The sequence below is a fragment of the Helicoverpa armigera genome, chromosome 1, assembly GCF_030705265.1.
Source record: "Helicoverpa armigera isolate CAAS_96S chromosome 1, ASM3070526v1, whole genome shotgun sequence".
Classification (NCBI taxonomy): Eukaryota; Metazoa; Arthropoda; class Insecta; order Lepidoptera; family Noctuidae; genus Helicoverpa; species Helicoverpa armigera.
In genome coordinates, this window is record NC_087120.1 from 2,211,450 (window position 1) to 2,236,652 (window position 25,203).

General features: G+C 38.3%; 2 protein-coding genes across 4 annotated transcripts; both read left to right on the forward strand.

The window, feature by feature from the left end:
* The first annotated feature begins 241 nt into the window (after positions 1–241).
* On the forward strand, positions 242–22,137 carry LOC110379256 (uncharacterized). Of its 3 annotated transcripts, XR_010276902.1 has the most exons (8): positions 242–377; positions 815–877; positions 6,428–6,479; positions 11,797–11,911; positions 16,257–16,315; positions 17,726–17,790; positions 18,763–18,836; positions 20,899–22,137. XR_010276902.1 is itself a non-coding variant. In XM_021338855.3 (4 exons), exons 2-4 carry the CDS (start codon positions 842–844, stop codon positions 7,519–7,521), a joined length of 312 nt encoding a protein of 103 aa, XP_021194530.1. In that variant the 5' UTR covers positions 242–377; positions 815–841; the 3' UTR covers positions 7,522–9,029. The 3 variants fall into 3 exon arrangements, 1 of the variants encoding a protein (XP_021194530.1); XR_010276903.1 differs by lacking the exons at positions 242–377; positions 815–877; positions 6,428–6,479 and adding an exon at positions 11,409–11,543; XM_021338855.3 differs by lacking the exons at positions 11,797–11,911; positions 16,257–16,315; positions 17,726–17,790; positions 18,763–18,836; positions 20,899–22,137 and adding an exon at positions 7,298–9,029.
* A 1,461-nt stretch (positions 22,138–23,598) lies between these two features.
* LOC110379277 (large ribosomal subunit protein eL22) lies at positions 23,599–24,573 on the forward strand. Its single transcript, XM_021338884.3, has one exon. It carries the CDS (start codon positions 23,599–23,601, stop codon positions 24,571–24,573), a length of 975 nt encoding a protein of 324 aa, XP_021194559.3.
* Positions 24,574–25,203: the final 630 nt, after the last annotated feature.

The following is a 25,203-nucleotide window of genomic DNA, read 5'->3' on the forward strand; positions in this document are numbered from 1 at the left end:
TTTTACTTTATGACATTACTTTGGCTTTTACTTTTGATGAAGAAACTGGCTGTAAGACATACTAAGAAAGTACATACAAACTTAGAAAAGTTGCATTGTTACTTGCCTGACCTGGAATCGAACCCACACCCCAAACATGCGAGGTCGGTGCTTTACCCACTAGGACACCACGACTTAGGCGCCGTGTAGAAGCACCCTAAGTCTAGAAATTCACCCCGCATGCGCCAAAATCGATTCCTAGGTGACAGCGTGGCGTTAGCGGCAGTCTCTTTGTGTCTAGACAGGAGATCGGTCGCTTCATTAATATCTGACTAACTATTGTCAGGCAAACAAAGAAGTGCTGTGATTTTGTGTGTCAGTTTGCGGACGTGTATCCTGTAAGTACCTATTCCTATGTACTTGTGTGCTAGTGAATTAATCGTATGGAAGTCTTCAGGTAATGCCTGTCAGGTTCTAGAAAAGTCTTTGTTGATACCTCGACATTTACAACGTACCTAACAATTTATAGGTAGGTACCTATAGATACTGATTTGGTACAGGTACATATTGTTGCAATGCGTTTCTTTTGTGTATGGGTATCTGACTGTGTTTGTACGAGCATATATGTACCTATGTACCTAGGTATGTAAATAGAGATCGTGCTTTGTTTACTTAAAGGTTCACGTCTGACGGAAAATACGTTAAGCATACTTATCATAAACCGACGCACTAACGCATCATCGATTAAGTGTGAATGATTGAATGTGTTAATGAGGAAACATGTTTTATTTCTTTGTTAAAGGCACCATAATAATGATAGTTATTTGGTTTCCAGGTGAACTGACTTCAACTGTTTGTCAAGATGGTCGCCTTCGACTTAGCGACGGCAGATGTCAACGTGAGTATTCAATTGTCTATTGTTTTAGTTCAATGTCAATGCTTCGGTATAAGATCTAGGTTTATATAGTGGTAGTTTTTTCGCGGTTGGAAAACTACATACTTCCCGACTAACATAAGAAGTATACTTATCGGCACGGATATTGAGCTCTCGGCGGGAGAGTGGGGATCGCTTTGCGCACTGTACACATAAGGCAATAAACCAATAAATCGCTTCTGCGCAGGTGAAGGTCAGTGCTCAATATCCCTGCCGATGATTATACTTATTGTATCCCGGTATGGGCTGTAGTTCCCATAGAACGAGGGTGAAATCCGTATCGGAATAAAATAAATAAAATATGGCCTATGTTACTCGGGAAGAGTGTAGCTTTCTAACAGTGAAATCTTTCAAATCGATTCAGTAGTTTCGGAGTCTTTAACCTAACAAAGAAACTAATAAGTAGGTACAGAAAACAAACAATAAAAAATGTTTGCTCCTTTTTATATTGTAGTAAAAATACCGGGTTACTGGTAAGTAGACCGCATCCTTTCAGGAGGTGATAGTATAGGTCAATACGGACAAATTTGACCCTGGGATACACTGGGCAAAAGTTAACCCGTTTCAAGATAATCGAATTTCAAGATCAGTCTTTTAGGTACACGTAAGGTAAACGCGGGTGAAGTCGTCATGCCCCAATAGTCGTCAATTAATCTTAAAACTTTTATTATTATTTTCTACTGAACTTAAAATGGGCCGGTTTATATATCAACATATTCTTGATAATATATTGCACAATTGAAATAACAATACGGGGTTTTAACAGTCACGGCTTCTAAGATATGTTATTTCAAACGTGTGTGCCCTAACAAAATCGTTTTTTCGTGAAGTTCAGCTGTCAAAAGTGAAACTCAGCACGTGGTTTTGTGTTTTGATTTACATAACTCCAGTGGGGTCTGTGGTATGTTTCTTTGTTCAATTAGATAGTTAAGTTTATTTGCTAGCGATGTAATATGCAATTTGGAATACTTTTAACATAGAAGATATATTTTTTTAATGTGACATCTATTGGTACTTCAAAACTCCCATTTGACCCAAAACCCGTCAATTTTACAATTATTATGACGACTACTGGGACATGCTCAAAAGTTGCACCTAAACTCGTCATAATGAGGATATTTTGTGTTTTACAGTACAAAATGCGAATAAATAGCTAATATCGGGACTTTTACAAAATTGATAACTGTCTAGAACAAACATATTTAAGGTTAAGATTACATTTGTTCATAAAACTGCGTTTCTTTTAAGCTTTTTCTTAGGGGTAAATTTTACTCTGCTGGTTCTAGATGCACGTACACAGTCATGTTATTCGATTCAATTAATATGTTTCTTAATGGTTAAATCCCCTGTTTTCTATAAGTATGCACTTTCTACGAGTGTTTTTTCAGGTATATATTGGCCGCTGGAGGCCTCCGCCATTTGATTAAGATCTACCGCTTTGGGTACAAGTAGGTCTAGCACTAGCCTTTGTTTCTACTACGCTTGGATTACAATTTGTGGCAAACAAAAATTGACTGTTCTTACACTATGCTTTTTGTTCGAAATAACTGCATTTCGTTATGCGTATTGTACCGCGTCTTCCTAACGTGCCTTAATAGCGCCTGTATAAAAATTATGTCATTCAACTAGTTTTGACGCAAATATATTAAAATCAGTTTTAAAACTAAGATGACATAGCTTCCATCGCTGTCACTCCTTTGCTTGTCGTATTCGACATTGATGGGTAAAGGGTAATCTTAAGTAAGATTTTTTATTTAAAATTATCTGTATTTAGTGATTGCATGATCGTAATTTTAATAGCAGATCATGACTGAAAGAAACTACAAGCAAGAGGGCCTTTTTAAAGTCATAAAAGCTGTAAATCAAGGGCCCACACACAACATCAGATGCAGCAAAAAAATTTAAAACGCCCTTTCAAGACAACTTTAATGAAATGGTGACACAAAACCGACGATTATCCCTGTATATACTATAGAAATGAACCCAAAGACAATCTCCGGTTCTGTGCTAAAGTATTGCTAACTATGGAGGAAAACTACTTGGGCTATTGCGTTGCGAGGGATGTTGGTTGGATATAGGAAACTATAGGAACTATGGGAACACTACGGGCCAGAATCAACCTCTCAAGTATGAGAGCGCGGGTTCGATTCCAGGTCAGGCATGTACCAATACCAACGCAACTTTTCTAAGTTTGTATGTACTTTCTAAGTATATCCTGCAATGACACCAATGACTGTGTTTCGGATGGCACTTTAAACTGTAGGTCCCGGCTATCCTTGAACATCCTTGGCAGTCGTTACGGGTAGTCAAAAGTCAGTAAGTCTCACACCAGTCTTACCAAGGGGTATTGGGTTGCTTGGGTAACTGGGTTGAGGAGGTCAGATAGGCAGTCGCTTCTTGTAAAGTACTGGTACTCGGCTGAATCCGGTTAGACTGGAAGCCGACCCCAACATAGTTGGGTAAAAAGGCTCGGAGGATGATGATGATGAGGAACTATGGCACCTGCCGATGACAATGTATAAAATACATGTTAAAATGGCAGGTGGAGACTCGCCACCTCACTTACTGGGCCCCCGAGAATCAGTTGCTAAATCGCAACAAGAGGGCAACAGGTACATGAACGGCTGAAGGGTGAGGATACCTCGGCGGACTTTAAACGCAGATCACGCGCTCCCTGTGGGTCCAGCATCACCGGCCCACTCGCCACTTACCACGAGGCACCTACCCTCCGAGCAGGGCTGCTAACCCTGCTCTAGCGACTCCACTCTGGTCGGCCAATGAAGGCAAGCCAAGAGGCGGGAGACCTTCACTCCAGCAGGCCGGAGATGGGGGACAGTATACTCTCCCCGGAGCACTCGGATATATAGCCCCGCGGGGTCGCTACTCCCCGTCATCCACCTCAGATGCCCTGTGGGGCTTATTAGATATTATTATTATTGAGTTTGAACGGTTAGTTGTACCTAATCATATTTTATTTTTTGATTGATACCTTTAAGACAGTAGACAATTTAAACTGTCTATAGAGATTTTTGCAAATGGTACTTAGCATGCGCTAAGCAGTTCAGAAGTTTTGATGAATGACAACCTTACCTACATATCTATGAATGTTAGTAATTATTTCGCGATAAGCTATATAAATGAATGTGGCTTTTATTTTTTGTGAATACTAATTATTTTATTTTACAATTTAAATATTTTAAAAGTAATTATTTTACTCGTGCTACATATGCACATGACTGCATCGTTAATATGATTAAAAAATATAACATACTAGCTTCTGCCAGCGGTTTCACCCGCATCCCGTGGGAACTACTTCTCGTACCGGGATAAAAAGTAGCCTACAGCCTTCCTCGATACATGGGCTATCTAACACTGAAAGAAATATTCAAATCGGACCAGTAGTTCCTGAGATTAGCGCATTCAAACAAACAAACTCTTCAGCTTTATAATATTAGTATAGTTATCGGCACGAATCTTGAGCTCTGACCTACTCCTGCGCAGAAGTATTTATTGGGTCCCTTTTGTGGTATGAAGTGAGGCGCGGGGGCGGGCTAAAGCGGTGATTGGCCCGCAGTGCATCGCGTCATAGCGGTCACTCGGGATTGGTTCTTTGCTAATAAATCACTTCTGCGCAGATGTAGATCAGAGCTCAAAATTCGTGCCGATAACTATATAGATATTTTATACATAGACTGGTTTTGTGATTCCAAGCGTTTGATAGATAGGAATATAAATTAAAATGCAACCATGTATCTGTTTTATTGAATACCTGCTCTTCTAACAGATTATGACCTGCTATTCTAAATAGGAATTTGTTTTTTTATCTATCTACCTACATGATGTTTCAAAAGCACAAGTATGCTTAAAAAATTTAAGCACAAAAAAAATTTACATAACTTGAACCTTATGTTCAAGAGCAGAGAGTTTACATTAGCATTAAAAGTTGACGAGTACTGGGATAATTTGACGAGTATCCGTACAAATCAGACGACTATTGGTACAAATCGCCCTTTTTTTACTTTTGCCTTAATAAGTATATAAACCCATCAAAATGATTAAAAAAACATTAGTTAATTAGAATAATGAATAAATACTCTATCACGTCATGCAAAAATTTTCATTTTCTATTGAATATTTAACACACAGTAGCGCTTCAAAGTCAGTGATTTCCGAAATCCGACGACTATTGGTACGTTTACCTTATAAATTTTCATTATTAGTCAAAAGTCTCGTTTTTGTGGATTTTTGTGTGTTTTTGGATAGAAGATGAATCATTTCATAATAAAAAACCATAAAACTGTACAAATCACAGAGGAAATTATAGCGAACAGCAATTACATTTTTAGTAGATATTTTCTCAAAAATATTACTCTTCATTTTTTTGTGCAGAATACTTAAAAAACATCTACATTTATCTAGCTATCCAAAAAGCCACAAAACACACAAAAATCCGCAAAAACGAGACTTTTAACTAGTAATAAAAATGTATACGTGTACCTAGACGACTTGTAAAGAAAAGATCTTAAAATTCGATTATCTTGAAACGGGTTAACTTTTGCCCAGTGTATCCCAGGGTCAAATTTGTCCGTATTGACCTATACTATCACCTCCTGAAAGGATGCGGTCTACTTACCAGTAACCCTGTATATATTAAAGGATTCAATGCATTTGCGACCATCAATCCATATATTGCTCATTGCGAACACGCATAATTACTTATTAGCTTCCGCCCGCGAGTTCGTCCACGTGTAATAGTTACATTTTGGAACAAATTTGGTTAGCATAAAAAAGGTTATAGTGAGCTAACCTTAAAAGATACACATCTGCTGTCGCGGACTTTTTTTTGAACTTTTAAAGGGGAACAATTCTGTCATACATGATTTATACGAAACTTTAACCGTTTACGCAGCGCACGCAGCGTTAGCTCTCTCAGTAGGAAAATATCTCCCTTTTGAAACATTCTTCATTGGAGCTCCGCTCCTTTTGATCTTAGCGTGATAATATATAGCCTATAGCCTACATATATCTAACACTGAAAGAATTTTTCAAATCGGGCCAGTTTTTCCTGAGATTGGCGCGTTCAAGCAAACAAACTCTTAAGCTTTATAATATTAGTATCTATGAGTGCCGAGCCTACATTACCTGCTTGCGAAATTCATTTATTTTGCGAACTATAGGTACATTTATAGAAACAATAGCGACTGTTGTTAGGCTATGGATAACAAAATGACTAGCGGAGATGTCATAATGCAAAATCTATGAAAGTAGCGCCCCAAAATGCGGGTGTTCGGGGGACGAGGAACGTTACTAGCTCCACCCTTAAACGCCCTCTGTGGAACCCGCCCATTATTTTCAAAATATAATCGCCAAACAGTCAAGACCAATCTTTGACAGATTGCCTTTGATTTGTTGTCTCTTTTATAATTTGTATAAAGTTTTAAAAAACATACTTATGTGTCATAAATATTACTTGTATTTTCTTTAGATAGCGTAATTGTATATTTTATTTTACAGAGTCTGATGAACGAGATAATTCGTATAACGTTGACTGAATACAATGCTTTGAGTGAGTATCAAGTTATTTCTTTCTTTTTCGGTAACTACTACTTCGGTAGACTTTATCTTCTGAATACCCGTAACTACTACTACTGCCAACGTCATTCAAATGATAGCCGGGACTTACAGTTTATCGTGGCTTCGACATTACACAGTTTATTAAATTATGACCAATAAAGTTTAAACCGTCGTATTGTGGGATCCGAATGGCTGGTTGAACCTTCTCGTGACCAAAGGGCTGGCTATTACCTTAGACAACGGGCAAGCATTGCCATCCAGCGTGGCAATGCTGCCAGCCTTTTGAGCACGCTCGCAGTCAATAGCGATGGGGAGGACTTTTTTGACAATTTTTAGTAGTAAGTTTTTATTTTCCTTTTTATTTACATTATACTTTTTTATTCTGGTAAATGTATTATCTTTATTTAATATGTGTGTTTATTTTTGTTGTAAATAAAGTGTAAGGCTGTGTTCATACCAAACTGACTGTCAGCCGCCGAACGAAAATGAGCGACCGTTACGCAGTTTATTGTATTTACATTCTTCTTCTTTTTCTTTCGTGCCGATAACATGTCTTACAGTGGAACTACACTTAACTTTTTTTATTATTGTATTTCCATTGACTTTTTCATTGACATCTAACCAACGATACCTTATTACGCTATGCTTGGCATATTGTAAGCAATAGCGTATTGTCAGCATACTGTGCACGAAAAAAAAATACCGTTTATTTTGCTGCTGCTCACATTCGGCGGCTGACAGTCACTTTCGTTCGAACACAGCTTAAAAAGAGAACGAACGTATAAAGCACATGACTGACCAACATTCCAGGCGAGAAGATATCGAAGGCGTGTCCTCTGGAAGACAACCAGCCTTTGGACGACATGCTGGATGAAATGATGGAGAAGTACCTTGACAACGAGCGTCTTCTCGACACATACTTCCTCAGACTCAAGCAGTTGCTCAAGCAATCACCTCCGGGTAGACAAGAACTGGAATTGAAACAAAAAAAGATCGAGAATTTGATAAGAAATAATGGACTGGACCTTTTTTAGATGTTTCGAATTCCCGTTTCGTATCTTCTTTTGTTTATTAATCTAGAGCCAGCAACTGACAGACCTATCTATATTAGTATTATAAAGGTAATAGGTTAGTTTGTTTGAACGCCCTGATCTCATGAACGACAGGACGGTTTTGAAAAAATATTTCAGTGTTAGATATGGATATTTTTCCCTTTTATTCAGGAAGGTTAATATTGTCTAGGTGTAGGAAGTAGTTTCTACGGGACGCGGGTGAAACCGCTGGTGGATGCTAGTAGTTTATAAAGGCTGAAAGTTTTTGTGTGTCTCTTAAAGATTGAATATAGAGAAAAACTGATGGTGCCTTTGAAAGATATATAAATTATATTATTAGGCACACACGAAGTTTTAGCCCTTATAACATACTAACTGTGCCCCGCAGTTTAACTGGCGTTCCGTAGAACTACTTCCTGTATATGGAGAAAACGTAGCCTATGTCGCTCGAAAATAACATGGCTTTTTACCAGTAAAATTTTCATATCAGTTCATTCGTTTCAGAGCCTTTAAGTTACGTACATACACATGGTCATTTTTTCATGATCACTCATGTCATTCATAGATAGAAAGTCTGGCAGTTTCTGACTCTTAACAAAATTCGCTCCAAATATGACTACTGCATTCGTAAGTCTCGTTTCTAATCTTGTATCAAGTAGATAAAGGATAAAACTTAATTGTAAGGTACCTATACAGAATAGCCCCATTTAAAATTAAATAGATGTAAGCTTTCTTTTGGCTAGGTGACATAAGAAAAACTGCGAGCAGTCCAGGTATAGAGGTACATAAGAATGAGTAGGTTAAGAACTATAATATACTGTATGAAAGTCCTTCATGGTAAGTGCACACGATATCAACTTCACACAGACTTTTGTCTGCGTAATAAATTGAGTTAGTGTAAAGTCTGAGCCAATGATAGGTAAGTCTGCACAAACGTCTTGTCATCATATTTTCACTCAGACTTTAGATTTTTACTCCAACTTTAAGTTCGTACAGATATTTGTACAAACTTAAAGTCTGTATCGTGTGGGCCCGCCATTTAGGAAAAGGTATACAATTAGATACATAGGCAAGGATTATACTATAGGCAAGATAACTGGTGTTGTAAGTTATTTTTCAAAGATAGGCAAGTTTCCGTGCGCTAGCAACTCCACAGAGCGCATGGGCGTTGACTATCTCATATAATATTTAATGTGTTTGATGATATTTGTCTCAATTTTAGTACTAATTAATCAGTATTTAACGGTGTGCAGGAAAACTGTCAATACATTAATTGCATCATATTTAAAGGACTTTTAATTAGGTGTTCTAGATATAAGAGTCAGATTTCAATCATATTGATAATAACCAGTTTTTCAATTACAATATCAATGTCAAACTTAGAACGATTTTACTGTTAACGTCTAGTACTTAGTTATGTACCTACGGCTATTCGCAATATTCTACCTTTTCACTTAATGTGACATTATAAATTCTATTGTTACTAGCGATAGCACTACTAATACTAGCAAATCAACAGAAGACAGAATATTGGGAACGGCCGCCAAAGGTAAAGTTACGTTTTGAAAGCGAGCTACCGACTGCTTTGAATTGGCCATCACCGCACCTCTGATTTGTATGTATTTGTACATACAGTCGCTCTCATCTATATGCCGATGTCAGGCTGCAGTTGCAGTCGACAGCTTGCTTGCAAAACGTACCTTACAGCATTTAGGGTGAGTCTACACAGTGCAAGTAGCTAGCGCATGTTAATAACTACGGGTCTAGCGACTCGATACCCACCCGTGTGCTCTTGTCACTTGTCACCTGCACATGTTAACTTGCTCCAGCTACATGCACCGTGTAGACGCACCTTTAATACATTTGAATAAGGTCTTTTGTATTCTAACCACTGATATTCATATCTACGTAAAATATTATATAATACCTAGGTTAAGAGCCCGTCCCTCACAGGGGAAAGTATCAGGGTGTTGTCTCGACTGAAGCTCTCGGAAAAGGTGTAAACTGTATTTTTTTTTATTATATACTTCTTAATAACTTTTACGATTGTATTTTTAAGTTAGATTGCTTTATATTCATACTTTTGTATAAAAAAATATATTATGTACGTACTTTAATTAGACCGTGCTCAAGTGTTTCTTCCTATTAATTAACGTAAAGTCAGGAACAAAGCATTTTATAATTACTAGGAATAGGTCATCATTCTACTGTTCTTATTCCAATTTATTACGTACTTGGGGTTGGTTGGTCTTCTTTTATCCAATCTTCAGTATCACGGCCGTTTGGTATCGGCTGTTAGACGATAGACGTAGCAATTAAAGATTTTTTGAACCCTAGAAATAGTATGTGTCAACATTTTACTAACCTTTATGTCTAAGAATGTAATGTTTAAATAATTTTACTTAAATAAATTAACGTAGCAACTATCTGTCTTTTTCTACCCGACCAAACATCAACCAAAAGTAAGTCGTCATCTGCATACTCTTTTCCCATCTGTGGTCGGCTTCCAGTCTAACCGGATGCGGTTGAGTACCAGTGTTTTACAAGGAGCGACTGCTAATCTGACCTTTACAACCCCAGTTAGTTACCTGGGCAACCTAATACCCCTAAGTTAGACCGGTTGTCAGACTTACTTTTAATTTATGTATTCTTTTATGTTTTTTTTACTGATTTCACCTTTTTTTCTTATCGTATAGAAATGAACTGCAGCTGAAACCAGATCTTATTGATTGAAGCCCAGAGGGGCGATTACAAATAATATATTAAATACAGATTATTATTTATTACCCCACAATATGCTATGACTGAATGAAGTCGGCCGCAGCTGCACTACTGGTTTGTATGTATTTACATGAAACCGTTTTGGATCGAAGCGGCAGCAGCGAGGGTAGTCGCCCTTATGTATCAATTGATGTCATGCAGTCGCTGCATGTGCGGTCGGTAGATGCAGTCGCATTCAAAACGTTTATTTACGCTCTTGAATTTCAGTTGTATTTTGTATTTAAGTTCTGCCCGCTCTGAAGCATTTACCTATAATCAGTTTATTGTTTGTAAATATCAATTGCTATGGCTAAAAGACTAATATCTATAGTTTATGAAGCTGATAAGTTTTTCGAGTGCAAGTTTCGTAAATTCCCCATTTACGAAGAATATGTTTTTATTCAATCATCATGCAGTGAGTATTTTTGCTCTTCGATTACTCAGTGCTAAATCAGATTTTTCTTCTCATCATTAAATCTAGGTATTTACTTCTAATCCATGGATTAAAAAATGATTAGCAGAGATGTCATAACGCAAAATCTTCTAAGAAAGTAGCGCGCCAATGTGCGGGTGTTCGGGGGACGAGAAACGTTACTAGATCCAGCCTTACACTCCTATGGAACCTGCCCAATATTTTTAAAATAAAATCTCGTAGTGACCTGAACCCGAATGTCTCGTTAGTTCTAGTAAAAAATCACGCTTACCGTAGGTACATAACTTGACCTACAAGAAGGCACCCGATCTACATTCCTTATGTATGTATGGCATCTCTGCTAACTTTCCTTGCTCCGTATTCTACTCGCCATTCCTCAGGATTCTTATTTTTGAATTTAGAATCCTTAGCTCTATCATCAAAATTCAGCACTCTAAATCAGCTTCGAACTCTTGTATAACAAGTAACTAGTACTCATTCAATTCTACCGATTTCGTCTTTTTAAAGAATAGGTATTATATTAAATAGTTCATCATCAAATTCACATGCCTTGTTTCGAATATAAGGAATAGACTATTATGTTCAGTAGATAAGGCTCCTTAAATTGCAACCACCTATTAAATCTGCACTGGCAACTATTCACTCCCAAACACGCATGCGTAACTTTATCGAACGATGCGTTTTTGTTAATCCGCTCACTTGTTCGACAGTGTATTTGCAATAAATATCTGTTTTTAATTACTTACTATAAACAGTAATTTTTGAGTTTGCCAACGAACTTTGTGTACTCCGAAGCAAAGAGTTTCTATAGGTAAGGTGAACGAAAAAGTTATTAGTCCGCTTTTAGATAAAAAAAAAATATTTAAGTAAGGGTAAGCCTTACTTAAATATTTTTTTTATGTTAAATTAAAAATTACGTGTCCAATACTTTTGGCCAATTTAAAATGAGGACTAGTTAGAATCACTATTTTTTAACCCCTTTATCAACCCTATGGAGATCTTTACGGAGTTTCTAAGTAAGTGTGCATCGACTCTCAAATTTATTGGTGTTCGTTATATTATAGGTGCAACAGTGACATAGCAGTGATCCGGTTCACATCTGACGAGTGCTTAGAACTCCTGCTACCCAGAGATATGGCCGGTCCTACGCCCAGCCCTTTGTTCCCAACTGGAAAACCTGTAAGTACACTTTATTTTATAATAATGATATATTACGTATTTTTCCTGCATCTCGTGGGAACTACTGCGTGTAACGGGATAAAATATAGCTTATGTTACTCAGGAAGAGTGTAAATCGGTAAAGTAGTTTTTGAATTTATCTATTACAAAAATACAAACACAAAAACACAAATTTTTCCTCTTTATAATATTGGTACAGACAAAGATAAAGGTTCTATTCTCCCAATCTTATGTCCAACTAGCTGTTGCCCGCAACTTCGTCTGCGTGGGCAATATAGAATAGTCAAAATACTACTTATCCCGTAGGTGCATTCTTTCACGTGACAGTATAATTAGGATTAGCACTTAGCAGTCGCATAGATTCATTGATCAAGGTTGTGTTGTGGATGTGACCATTTATCTAAACAAAAGAAGTAAAGTTTGTGACGTTGTGAATATCTCTGGATCTAGTCAGCCAATTTGGAAAATTATTACCTATGGTGCGTAAGTAAATTTCACAGGAAACAGTTATAATCTATGTCTATATGCTTTGATCTCAGTGGCAGTGCACTTAGAGAGGCCTATGTCCAGCAGTGGACTGCGATAGGCTGATGATGATGATGATGATGATGATGATATGCTTTGAGTCTGACAAAGCTGTCATTTGTACATTTTCTGCAGCTGCTGCGACTAATCAGAAGCCAGAAAGTCTGTCAGTCTTACCATGGATATTGGCTTGTGTAGTTGACTGGATTGAAGATAGGTAGATAGGTAGTCGCTCCAAGCAAAATATTGGTACTCAAACAGATTCGGTGACTGGAAGCCAACACCAACATAGTTGGGGAATAGCCGGATGGATGATAAAATGAGTCATCATCATCAGCAGGCGCATAGGGTAGGATAGTTTCACTACTGGGGAGAAACACTTGTATGACGGGGATTTTCTGTGCACTTACTCACTATGGTAAGGCTGACCCCACATTAGGCGTGCGCGATCCTCGGGCGTGTGAGTAGCGCGGGCGTCGCGAGCACGCTGCATGAACGTCGCGTTTTGCTGCCCTGCAGCATGTGGAGTGCAAGCGACGCGGCGCTCGAGTTGCGTTCTTACCCCTTCGCCTGCTATCCCCGCCACCCGCTAAACGCCTTAGCAGTTAAACGTCAAGGAGGGCGGCGCGTGCGCGCCGCGACCTCGCTGTAGGTAAATGCCGCAGGGCAGCAAAACGCGACGTTCATGCAGCGTGCTCGCGACGCCCGCGCTACTCACACGCCCGAGGATCGCGCACGCCTAATGTGGGGGAGGCCTAAGCCGGGACTCCACCGAAATGTTTGCATTAGTTCACGAATAGGCAAAATGTACGTATCTGTGAGAGTCCACTTCATGTGTTCGTACTTGAAACCTGCAGTTTTGCCAAGATTTTCAAAATGTACGCTCTCAACTTGTCATTTCTTGGTGGAGCCAGCAAATCAAAAGAAACAGAAGTGTTGTATACTGGGCGTCACTACCGCACACCAGGAAAATTTCGCTCTTGCGTTTATATACCATATTTTGTGTCACACGTAAACAGGACGACAGTAAGTAAAAAAAGTCCACCGAAAAACTTTCAAAGATCTGATGAACGAACAAATCAGACCTGACTTGGTCAACTGGGGCCAATCAGAGCTCTATGAAGCGATCATATGCTTTGGCTCCTACTGTTATTGTGGTTTCTGAAAATTTATTCACCTCATTCAACCATGAATGTAATTCTGATGGTACTATTAAGAACATTTGCTCAGCGCAGAAGCTGACGTTGGCAGGTCGACTCTTTTGACTTCTCGAATAGGATACCATTGGTTTTTGTGCAATGCCCACCTGCAATGCATGCTGGATTAGGATAGGATACAGGTGGATAGGATTTGCAACAGAAAACAATTCTGTCTTTATGATTGAATGACATCAAACGTAGTTTTATATAAAAGGTGTTTTTTTAGACTTGGCTCGGGTCTTACTGTGACTGTTCGTAATCGTGACCAGTGTATTTGCGATCAGAAGTTGAAAGTAAGCATGTCTCTGGTATGCGACGCGCAATTGGTACGTTTTCAGATGGTATTAAATCGAGAAAGCTCCCATTTCTTATCTGCACTTTGTATCTGGGCTTGTTCTTAAAGCTACAGAATCCTACATTACCTACCTACCTCACGCTTAGCAGCACTTGCGAGAGACAGATCCTCCTTTCTTCTAGGATTAAGTTTACATACTTTGCATCAGAAAAAATAATGAAGGTCTACTTAATACTTCTTTACTTAATTCACTCAAAGTAATTTGTTTTAAGGCCACCACATTAGTGGAAGAGAAGCTAAACTATGTTTATGAAAAAATCCTGATATAAACTCCATCTGTAACTTTAAATGATAATTAATTGTTATACTAAAGTCATCATTTTTTACATAATATTCAAAAAATAATTTAGATGGCACCGTTTTAAATTTGGCTGAGAACTATTATTTTCCTTTCATCAAGGTAATAATTATAATTGGATTTTGATGTGGCACGGCAAACTGACAAACACTATTGAAATGTCTATCGAAAAATTACACTACGTGTTAAAATATGGTGAATTACGGAAAATACACAACTCCATCTGTTGAAATAATAATCCTCTATAAAGAATGTATGGTAATTTATTTTCATTTACCACCTCGCTCCTTTGACAAATTTTATGTATTTTATTTAACACAGATTACCACAGATGGAGCTACTTTAACCTTGGCTAAACACAATTTTCATTTTTTTTTCTTCCGAAGTTACTTATGAAGGTGTGATTTTCTGTGTAAAGGTTAATAATAGGCCGATCAACTAATATAAGTACAACATTCAAATGTACAGTTTTGACAAACAGATTGCGTGTCGTAATATTTTACATCTTGAATTCACAAAATTAATCATATCTTTTGATAGAGTGAATCGATTTCGATGCAACAAAAACTAAGTAATACCCCAAGTTACGTAGAATTTTTGTATATAAGCATTGTCTGCATTGAATTCGTAGATTTTACGTGAATCCCGAACGAACAAACAGATAAACAGATAAACAGACAAACAGACAAACAGACAAACAGACAAACAGACAAACAGACAAAAATGACAAAAATGATGGAAATGGGTTCTGTTAGTTATCCTTTAACATGCTGGCTATTTTTTTTGCCAATTTCTTCAATGTACAAAAATTACTTTTCTACAGATTTATTATATGTATAGATGTGCTTATTGTTGCATATTTGTAACTGACTTCCCAAAATGGAGGAGGTTCCCGATTCGGACATTTGTAATCCATCATTTACCACCCGACTTGAATAATTATTTTTATTTACATGGTTTATATTTATCACCGACATTTAGGGTGCATCTAGACGGTGCAAGTAGCTTGCGCATGTTGAAACACATGCGCAGGTTACATGCATTTTAAAAACGTGTGGTTTCAGCGAATCGCGCGTGTTCCAAAGCACAATACCCACCCGCGTGCTCTTGTCACTTGCACATCATCATCATCATCCTCCTGGGATAAGGGCAGGAGGATGATGATGATGATGTACTCTTGTCACTTGCGCATGTTAACTTGCTCTAGCTACATGCACCGTGTAGATGCGACGATCTCGATGGCGCAATGGTCACAATGCTGGACTGCTTAAACTACTGAGGTCCCGTTCTATTCCCGGTTCGGGCGACATGCATGTGTGATAAGCATGCTTGTTGGCCGAGGTCTGGGTGTTTTAATAATATATGTATATAAAGGTAGAATTCCATGCATCGTGCGCGCGGCTCACGCCATTCGTCGGCCGCGCGCGTCTGTCGCGGGCGTCGGCAGCGGTGACATACATTTTCATAGGTTGACTATTGTCGCGATCGATCGCGATGCACGGAATTCTACCTTTACTTTTTAAAATTCATAATTCGAGTGAGTTAATTATTGACCAATCAGAGCCGAGGATTTGCCTCAGCGGGGTCGAGGCGCCATCTTGTCTATTCTGGATGTGACATTGTTTTGAGCGGGAACATGATCGAGTTGGATTATGGTGAATTGTTGCATGGTGTTTTGCAGTAGGTAGGTATTATAATCAAAGAAAGATTGGGGCCCTAAACCCGCTGCTCGCTCATAATTAATCTTTTTCCTTTAGAGTTAAGTGTCAAGTGATAAAACATTTTGTGTACATATGTATCTAAATGTAGTTTAATCAGTTGTGTTAGCACCCATAGCACAAGTTATTTAATAACTTGCCATGTTGTTAACCGACCGTGTGTGATGAGGTGTCCCGGCATTACTTATTTATTTATTTTGTTGCGACATTATTTAGATGCACTCTTAACATACATTATTCTCTGCTTCAGATCGTCCTTCGTGGATACGAGCCTGCTCGGCCCCCACCAGAACCCCAGCCCGAAGTACTGTAAGTTTACTTTTTTTAGTAAAAACTAGCGACCCGCCGCGGCTACAAAGTGCGAGGAGTTTAGTTTTCTAACAGCGATTTTTTTTCAAATCGGTCCAGGCGTTTCGGAGCCTGTGGAGTAGGGGAGATGTTCCTAAAACGGGTACCCCTCCTAAAACGGGTAGGCTTTGCCATTCGTATATTATAGGTCTTAGTGTGAACCTGTGAGTGTAGAGCGGTGCACTACCACCCCGCCGATCACGGTCAGTTGGCTCGCGCGCCTAGAACCAGCGTTTTCGAGATTAGATGTAAAAAAAGTTTTTTGCAGAGTTTACTAAAAAAAATCGGATTATGCTAGTGCTGACTACTCAAATATGGTGCAAGATACGGTTTTCGCAGTTTTGTATTATCATTTTGCATGTTATATGCTTATTAATTGTGAATACTTAGTGGTCTCCTTGTTTACTATTTTAAGGTTAAGGTAGTTGAAATTTAAAACGTGCTTTTGGGCAAAACGGGTAGGGGCATAACGGGTGACTACCCGATTTGAAATAAGGGGCCACTTCCTCAATTGATCCCACAAAAAGCTAATCGAAGACAAAGGAAGCCACAGAGAGCTGAAGAAGTACAGGAACAGCGTGAAAAAGAAATTAAAATATGTTTTCTCTGATTTTTAACAAAATTATCTGCTGGTAGGATTATAATTTCAAATGTAACATTTAATAAAGTAAAAATGTGATCTAGACTGATCAAAATAAGAAAACTGTTTAACATAATTAAGGAGACTAATTAACGATAAAGATTTCCTGGATAACAGGAGGCTAAGATACGTTTTCTAATTCATTTATCACATATATTCATTCATTACCTGCTTTGCCCAAAGGCGCTACCCGTTTTAGGACCCCCCCGAGGGCAAAGCGGGTATTTGGAAGGGGTTTATTTTTTTGATTTTTTTTCTGAATTTTGAAGAAGATTACTAAGACTATCTTATGTTTTCCAAAGTTTATTATATAAACAACCATGTGACTACAAATACAAGTCGCATGTAATGTTCTTGGTTATTTTATTTAACATCTTCCCTTAGCTTACCCGTTTTGGGAACATCTCCCCTAGGTACAAACAAACAAACTACATAATTTAATATATCAGTATGGATTTACCAACTGATTTGTATATTTTTTTTGCTGACATGATTAATATTTGTCCACAGTATGAGTTTTAAACTAACCGTTTTCCCGCGGGTTCGCCCGCGGACTGTGGGAACTACTGGCCATACCGAGATAAAATGTATCTATTCGCAAATAATGCTGAAAGAATACTTTGAATCGATCTAGTAGTTTTTTAGTTTATCCATTACAAAGAAACAGACTTAAATATAAATTCAAAATACAGATTGAGACCTATCTTACCATACACTGTTTTCTGTTCCAGACATTACTTCCTTGTGACCTGCCTACTTAGTAGTCACTGCAAAAACCCCAATCACTACGTATATTGTAAGTGTTTTTCTTTAAATGATTCCTAATATTACGAGAGCCAGTGACTGCCAAACCTACGTTATTTTATAAAGGCTGAAACTTTGTGCATCTACCTTACAACTATAGGCTACTACAAGTTTGACTGTCGGTGGCTTTGTTAAATATTAAAAAAAATACTTCACCTTAACTCAAACATCAATACAGACCACCTTTTCTATGACAGCAATCGTTGATTTCGTACAAGAGACAAGACACACACAGCTTAGGTTTCATCTATTCTCCCGTATGAGATGAATAAATCGATGTAGGTCTGGCGTTCACTGGCTCTTGGGCTACAAGCGTCAATCACCTAAGCATTCCCCAAAGACAGATTTTCAGCTTCGAGTTTAACAGCTGTGTACAAGGGGGTATTAAGCTTGTAACACACAAAAGTGTCTTTCTGACCCCTTCAGTTACCAATTAACGGCAATTCCTAATATTCCATCTGTTGGTTCATGCTAGAGATAGAATGAAGACATTAGCTCCATACCTACAGGTAATGTCAAATTCCTATCTCTAGTAAGGCAAACAACAGCTGGAAGATATCGGGGATAGGAGAATATTGGGACCGCCTACAAAACGGTACAGTTATTTTCACCCCTACTGACTCCTATCCTAACAAAAGTTACAAAAGCTGAGCTAAGCTACAAAGCTAACCACAGAGTTTCAAGTCATTTGCGAGACAATTTAAAGCTTGATTAATTAGCATCTCCGTGGTAAGCTTTGTCTCGCAAATGACTTGAAACTCACAAAACACTTGTAACTCGAACTAAAAATCATTTATTCAAACTTGGCTGTAAAACAACACTTTTTGAACGTCTAAAATTTACTGAAGAAAGCCCCCAAACCACAGACCCTTCGTCACTTTGTATGTGTTTTGCTAGGAGCAATACGTCATTAGCATCATCATAACACAAATGTTATTAATGTGTTTGATGTCAATGATTTCAGAAACACCGAGCTCCTGCCGGTCTCCAAGGAGCTACGCTGGAGTCCGGCTGGCAGATCAGACAGCTGCATCAACAGTAAGAGTCCTTCAATTGACGGGCTTCAGGTTCATTTTCTACAAGTTTTTAGTAACAGTTACTGCGAATTACAATAAACGATCTATCCAATTTTTTGACCTTGAAAGATAGAATAATTTATCTGAAGCTCAAATTATATGTAGGAAAAAAAATACTAAATTCAATATCCAATCACAAAACAACGCATGGCTCGGTTAGTGTAATCCGCAGTAGGCTGTTACCCTTACTGAAGAAGTTTTGTTGCGCAGTAGGGTAGATTGTAACTCATGTGTAACTATCCTCAGGAGTAGGTACCGCTCATACATTCTTACTAATTTGTTCAGAAGTTTCATCGTGAGAGCGTATCAAATAAACTCATTTTTTTGTCACACTGACACTGCACGTAGCTGTAAAATCATGAAAGGAGCATGGGCACTTTTGTAAGAACACTGTACCCACCCACTTTCAAAATTGCTCAACAATAATGAAATGCTTGTCATATGAAAGCTCTCGGTGAGCACATTATCCCCACTAATATTATTAATGCGAAAGTAACTCTGTCTGTCTGTTACGCTTTCAGGTCTAAACTAATTCTAATAAAATTTGGTACAGAGATAGAGTTGACCTTGGGAAAAAACATAGGATATCCCGGATTTTTGAATAATTCTCTTGGAAACGCGATATAACCGAACTCTACGCGGGCGAAGCCGCGGGCGGAAGCTAGTTTCATTATATTTTCCACCTTTACAAGTTGCACGTTAGAAAGTAAAATAACATAAGTTTTAAATAGTCGAAAACACAACATGTTTGTTTGGGCTGAATGCGCATTCGACATAAAATAAAGTGCTCGTCAAGAGCTCTCAAATGGTAGGTTTGATCACTATTGAGCAATGTAAAAAAATCGGTACAAATTGACGCATGGTCCTTTTGGATTGGTGGACGCTTGCTACCCATTTACGCATAGACTGAACCCGAGGTCTATGTTTGCAGTAACTGAAAAAGCTTATAATTATTTTATTTTGCTTATAGATATCAGAATAACATATTGTCTACTTTTTATCCAAGTGTGAGAAGAACTAATTTTCACATTGGTTTCAGTATATTTATTATATCCAGTGATTAAACTCTAACCTCCGGAAGTAATAAACTTTACCTCTTTGTACATTATGTTATACAGCAGAACTCGCTTAAAGCGCTTAAAATAAAACTTGACACAATATTCTCATAACACTGAATACATCTGTTCTCCTACTCAAAACACTTAACATGATTCGTCATCCCATTCAATCATCATCATCATCCTCCTGCCCTTATCTCAATTTTATTTGTGGTCGGCGCTGCATGTTTTCTCCTTCCATACTCTTCTATCTGCCGTCATCTCGCAATTAACATTATTTCTTACCATATCGACTTTCACACAATCCATCCATCGTTTCTTTGGCCTTCCTCTTCCCCTATATCCGTCCACGTTCATGCTCAAAACCTTTCTCACAACATGACTCTCATTACTTCGCATCACATGCCCATACCATGACAGCCAATTCCCACTCAGTCCATTCATTCGCGTAACACCACACATTCCTCTTAACATTCTCATCTCTGCCACATGCAATTGTCTTTCATTCGTCGCTTTTGTGGGCCAGAAGTCTGATCCATGTAGGACAGCAGATCTGGCCATAGTCTTGTAAATTTTCCCCTTAAGTTCATACCGTTCAATAAGCCTACGTGTTCTCTCGCAGACAAAAACGCGACGAAACGATGAACTTGAGAAACCGGTCCAGTGCTTAAAATCTCTACATGATCTCTTTCAGATCAGACAAGTGCTCACCCTAAGGGTGGGTATTGTGCTACAAAATAACAAGCTTGTTTCCTATTTAACAAATCACATAAATCATTAGACCATACTACTAGTTTACATACGTGTTTTATGTTTTGTTACAATAAGCTTAAGACGCATTTTTCGAGTCTTTTTAAAATCGTCTTAAACGGATTTTACTTTACAAGACAGTTGACAAAGCCAACACCACGATGTTTCTTCTTCAAGATAGTTTTCAATTACCTTACTTATAATATACTTTTACAGGTAGCAGAGTATCGGTCGCTCAACGTAACACCCTGGTGCCCAGCTGTCTCCGGTTCCACTGGAAACCGAACCCTACGTACTTTATAAACATTAATTCTAAGAACTAAGCTTACCTACTTACAGCCGATCCCAATATTCGATCTATCTATTTTAGCTTACTAGTGACAGGATTTTGACACTACTTCTGAAGGACTAATGTCTGCATTCTATCTCCAGTAAGTAAATCAACAGATGGAATATTGGGATCGACCGCAAGAGTGCTTGATAATCCTTTATGTCTGATATGATATGGTTTTCTTCCATGAAGTAGTCTTCACGGGAAAGTATGCCTTATCATCACATTCTGCTTGAGCCGACCGCGCAAGTAAAACCAGCTATGTAGAGGCATAAGTATCGGCTTTAGGCTCTTGTTAACTACAACGGATGATAGCTGGATTTTTGTAAGGGCGACGATTCAATAGGTTAGTGTATACCGGCAAATAATATCTATTGCTACGAAACTACGCGTCGAAGCCCATCGCGTTAGCAAATTCCTACATTAAGCCGTTGTACGCAAGACAATTGATATTCTATCAAAACGAAAAGTGGGCTGAAAAACAGCACTTCTCGAACGTCAGAACAGTTACATGAGACAGCTCCAAAAACATTTCGTATTTTTATTATTAGCGACATACCAGTAGTCAATCAATTGTTATAAAAATCGTTCCGTCTCATCGTCCGTTGTCGTCAACAAGAGGCCTCAGTGGTCTTATTAAGACGTATCTATATATTATATTCCACTTCATTACGTTAGTATGTAAGATAATCTACCGTAAATGGACACATTTAAAAAACTTTGTCGAGTTCTCAATACCTACCTATATATGTAGGTTCATAATCAGTAATATGTCAGTATTAATATTCTCATTCAATCATAATATACTAACTTATACCATTTCATTACCTAATATAGCGATAAAACATGTGTAACTTATAGTTCTAACATTCTTAACTTATATCTGGTAAAAATAGATTGTATGGTATAACTCAGGTTATTCGCAATTTAGTTTTAGTAGCTCTTATTAACAGTTACAAGTAGACATTTTATTTTCACCAATAGCAGCTTGATAGTCATGATTTAGCAATGTTTTGTGAAGATAAAACCTATTTATAAAATTCACTTCGTCTAATAGATCTGTGGTAATTTGTCTTATTGTTTACCCTTTTATGAATGCTCAATAAAATTAAAATTCTGCCACCCATAGTTATTTTGCAAGACCATTAAGAGTATCCGCATACTGTAGACTGCTAGCCGACAATGGCCCGAAAATCGTGAATTTAATCAAAGTTTTAGTCGGTCTCATAGCGGCCAAACACCTGATCACTACGTGCGTACTACTATTAATTTCCATATTAATATGGGTCCGTACAAACTGTCAGCCGACTAAAAGTTTGCAGTATGTAGGTACGCAAAGCGTTTTTTACGATGCTAAGCGTTTTTTCTAGCTGCTGTCAAACGCGAATGTGTAAGTATGCTATAATGTGCTGCAGCGACAATATATAGCTGGCTTTGTGGGGCTTCAACTTATAGTAAGTATATGCAAAAAGCCTAAAGTTGTTGTGTACCTTCATCATAAACTTAACGATAGCTAGCTAATATTTTTTATGAAACAAACGCCTTACGAGACAGTAAGCAAATATTTCCATTCTAAAACCTCTTTCTAAACTAATATCATAAACATGTACCATCCTTCACCAGTAAAATATATACCCAAGTAACAGGCTATACTTTATCCGGGTTCGTGAAGAAACTCGGGGCCCGAGCAAATACGCGAGTAAACAGCTAGTCACATATGTATATATTTGCATCAGCCAGCTTGCGTTTGTTTAAGCCTTGCAAAGTTATCTTTGGCATTTACTTAACTTTTGAATTCAATAGTGCACGGTGTAGGTACTTGGGTCTAAGCTAAATTATCTAACGACCCTTTTCCCAACAACGTTGGGTTCGGCTTCCGATCTAACCGAATGCAACTCAATACCAGTGTTTTACAAGGAGAGACAGCCTATTTGACCTCCTCAACCCCGTTACCCAGCAACCCCATACCCCCTGGTAAGACTTTTGTCAGATTTACAGGCTTCTGACTACCAATAACGACTGCCAAGGATGTTAAACGACAAACGGGACCGTAGTTTAACGTGCCCTTTGAAAGTAACTTTATCGCACCATAGACAAAACTCGAATCGCCAGACAACTTTTATCTGAAATATAAGACTTTTGACAGTTTTTTGAATGGAAAATATGTCATAGCATCGAACATATTCTTCAGACAAAAGTTATCCAACAACTAAAAAGTCGGCCCTTATTGTGGAACTTAAAATCAAACCCTATTTTACATAATAAAACATTTATTCACAAGACTAGTCAAAAAATACAGGAGCTACAATTATTAATTTCTTTAGCTATTTTGTATCGATAATTTTGAACGAAATCGAAATTAATATTTATGCCTCTTATCTACACCCTCTCAATTAAAAAGTTTGATGTGATTACCATAAATATTTTTTGTTCTTGTAACACCATTCTGTCATTCGTCAAATAACATTCCCGGAGAGCGGACATACTGCGTCTGCAGCGGAAAAAAATCAGTGTACCCTCAGAACAATAAGTGTTTATTATTGCTCAAATAACTTATAAATTAAGTGCCAATTTTCAACATCATCATGTCTAATAAGGCTGGAGGATCAAACTTCGGCGCGTTTGGGCCGTACTTGGGTACCCGCGCCCGTACTCGATCAACTATGCATACAGACACGGGGCCTGGACCAAGCGCAGGTACCAGGTCTCGTACCAAGGCCAGCATGGAAACGAGAGCGGAGGAGAGCTCGCCTACCAGCTCATCTACCAAAAAAATACAAGCCAGCAGTCAGAGCTGTTTAAAAAGCAGCTTTGAAGCGTCTAGTGGTACTAATCAAACCGCTGCAATTGCGGGATCTAAACCAGTTGCATCTAAGGCAGCCGGAAAATCAGCCGCAGCATCAGCCACAGCATCAGCCACAGCATCAGCCTCAGGATCAGTTGCAGCATCAGCATCGGCTCTGGCATCGGCTTCTGCGGCCCCGGCATCAGCTTCTGCGGCCACAGGAGCAGCAGCGCCAGCGGCCCCAGCAGCGGAAGCCCCAACATCGCGTCAAGAAATCAAAGCGAACTACAGGAAATCGGCGCAGAAACCTGAGAAAATGAATTTGATATTTTATCTCACAAAACAACACACAGAAAACGTCAATGATGAAATTTTGCGACTTGAAATCGCATATTATTTGTTTGACTTTTATATGAAGAGTCTCAAGAAGCCGAGAGGTGGTGTCCCGCTGTCCTTAGCAGATAAATATAGAAACACCTTAACATATAACAGTGCGAAAGGTTACGCTCATCAAATTAATATTTTGGAGGCAGCCATACAGGAGCGCGAACTAAAAGAAGCTGGGTTGATTGACCCAAGCATTCCTGCAAGCGTTTTGCAAGAGGAGTATCCCGACGACAGCGAGGATGAGGAGGAGGTCCTAAATAACCTAGTCATAGACGCTCGTCAGCAAGAGAGGCTAAGAAAACTGAATGCTGACATGACTGCTGCACTCGAGGAGTTGCATCGCGCCAACGCGATGTATGGACCAAGCGCCGGCTTCTTCGACGAGTAAATGTACCGTCGTCTACGGGTCTATAATGAAGTGTCTACGTAATACGTGACAATGTTTGTGTGATTGTCTTTTCGTAGTGTTAAAATCTGGAGGTATTTCATAATAATACCTACCATTATCATATAATAATACTCTGTGTGATCTTGTCAGTGTGTGTCGATGTTTCTCAATCTTTCGCGCCAGTTGTTCTCGTAACGTGTGTTCCTGCGAGTTGGCCGCATCATTGTAATGTGTTCTTAGTCATTTAGGTATAAGCAAAGTAATATTAATTACTATTATATAATTCAATCTCTAATAATTAATCTCAAAAGGGTAATTCGTAATTTTGTGGATTCAAAGTAAACTTGATTGTGTTAGGTTAAGACTCATGTACTCAATTAATTTTAAATAAAGATTTGGTCTCAAATGTATGTTGTTTTATTTTAGATTACCTATTCAGCACAAAGAGATATACTTAATAACAAATATAACACATTCATTACGTAGCAAACACATAATCCAGACAAAGTTTCCACAGATTACATAACACATAAGTTATAAAATTACTATAACAACAATCACAAATATTACACTTACACACAATAAGAGATCTACATATCTAAAATAAAATAAAGTAGATCACAATTATTG

Excerpts from the sequence above, each read along its gene's own strand:
- LOC110379256 (XM_021338855.3), top strand. The coding sequence starts at position 842 with ATGGTCGCCTTCGACTTAGCGACGGCAGATGTCAAC. Across the intron at positions 878-6,427 it reads TAGCGACGGCAGATGTCAAC|AGTCTGATGAACGAGATAAT; the intron begins GTGAGTATTCAA and ends TTTATTTTACAG. Across the intron at positions 6,480-7,297 it reads GACTGAATACAATGCTTTGA|GCGAGAAGATATCGAAGGCG; the intron begins GTGAGTATCAAG and ends CCAACATTCCAG.
- LOC110379277 (XM_021338884.3), top strand. The coding sequence starts at position 23,599 with ATGTCTAATAAGGCTGGAGGATCAAACTTCGGCGCGTTTGGGCCGTAC.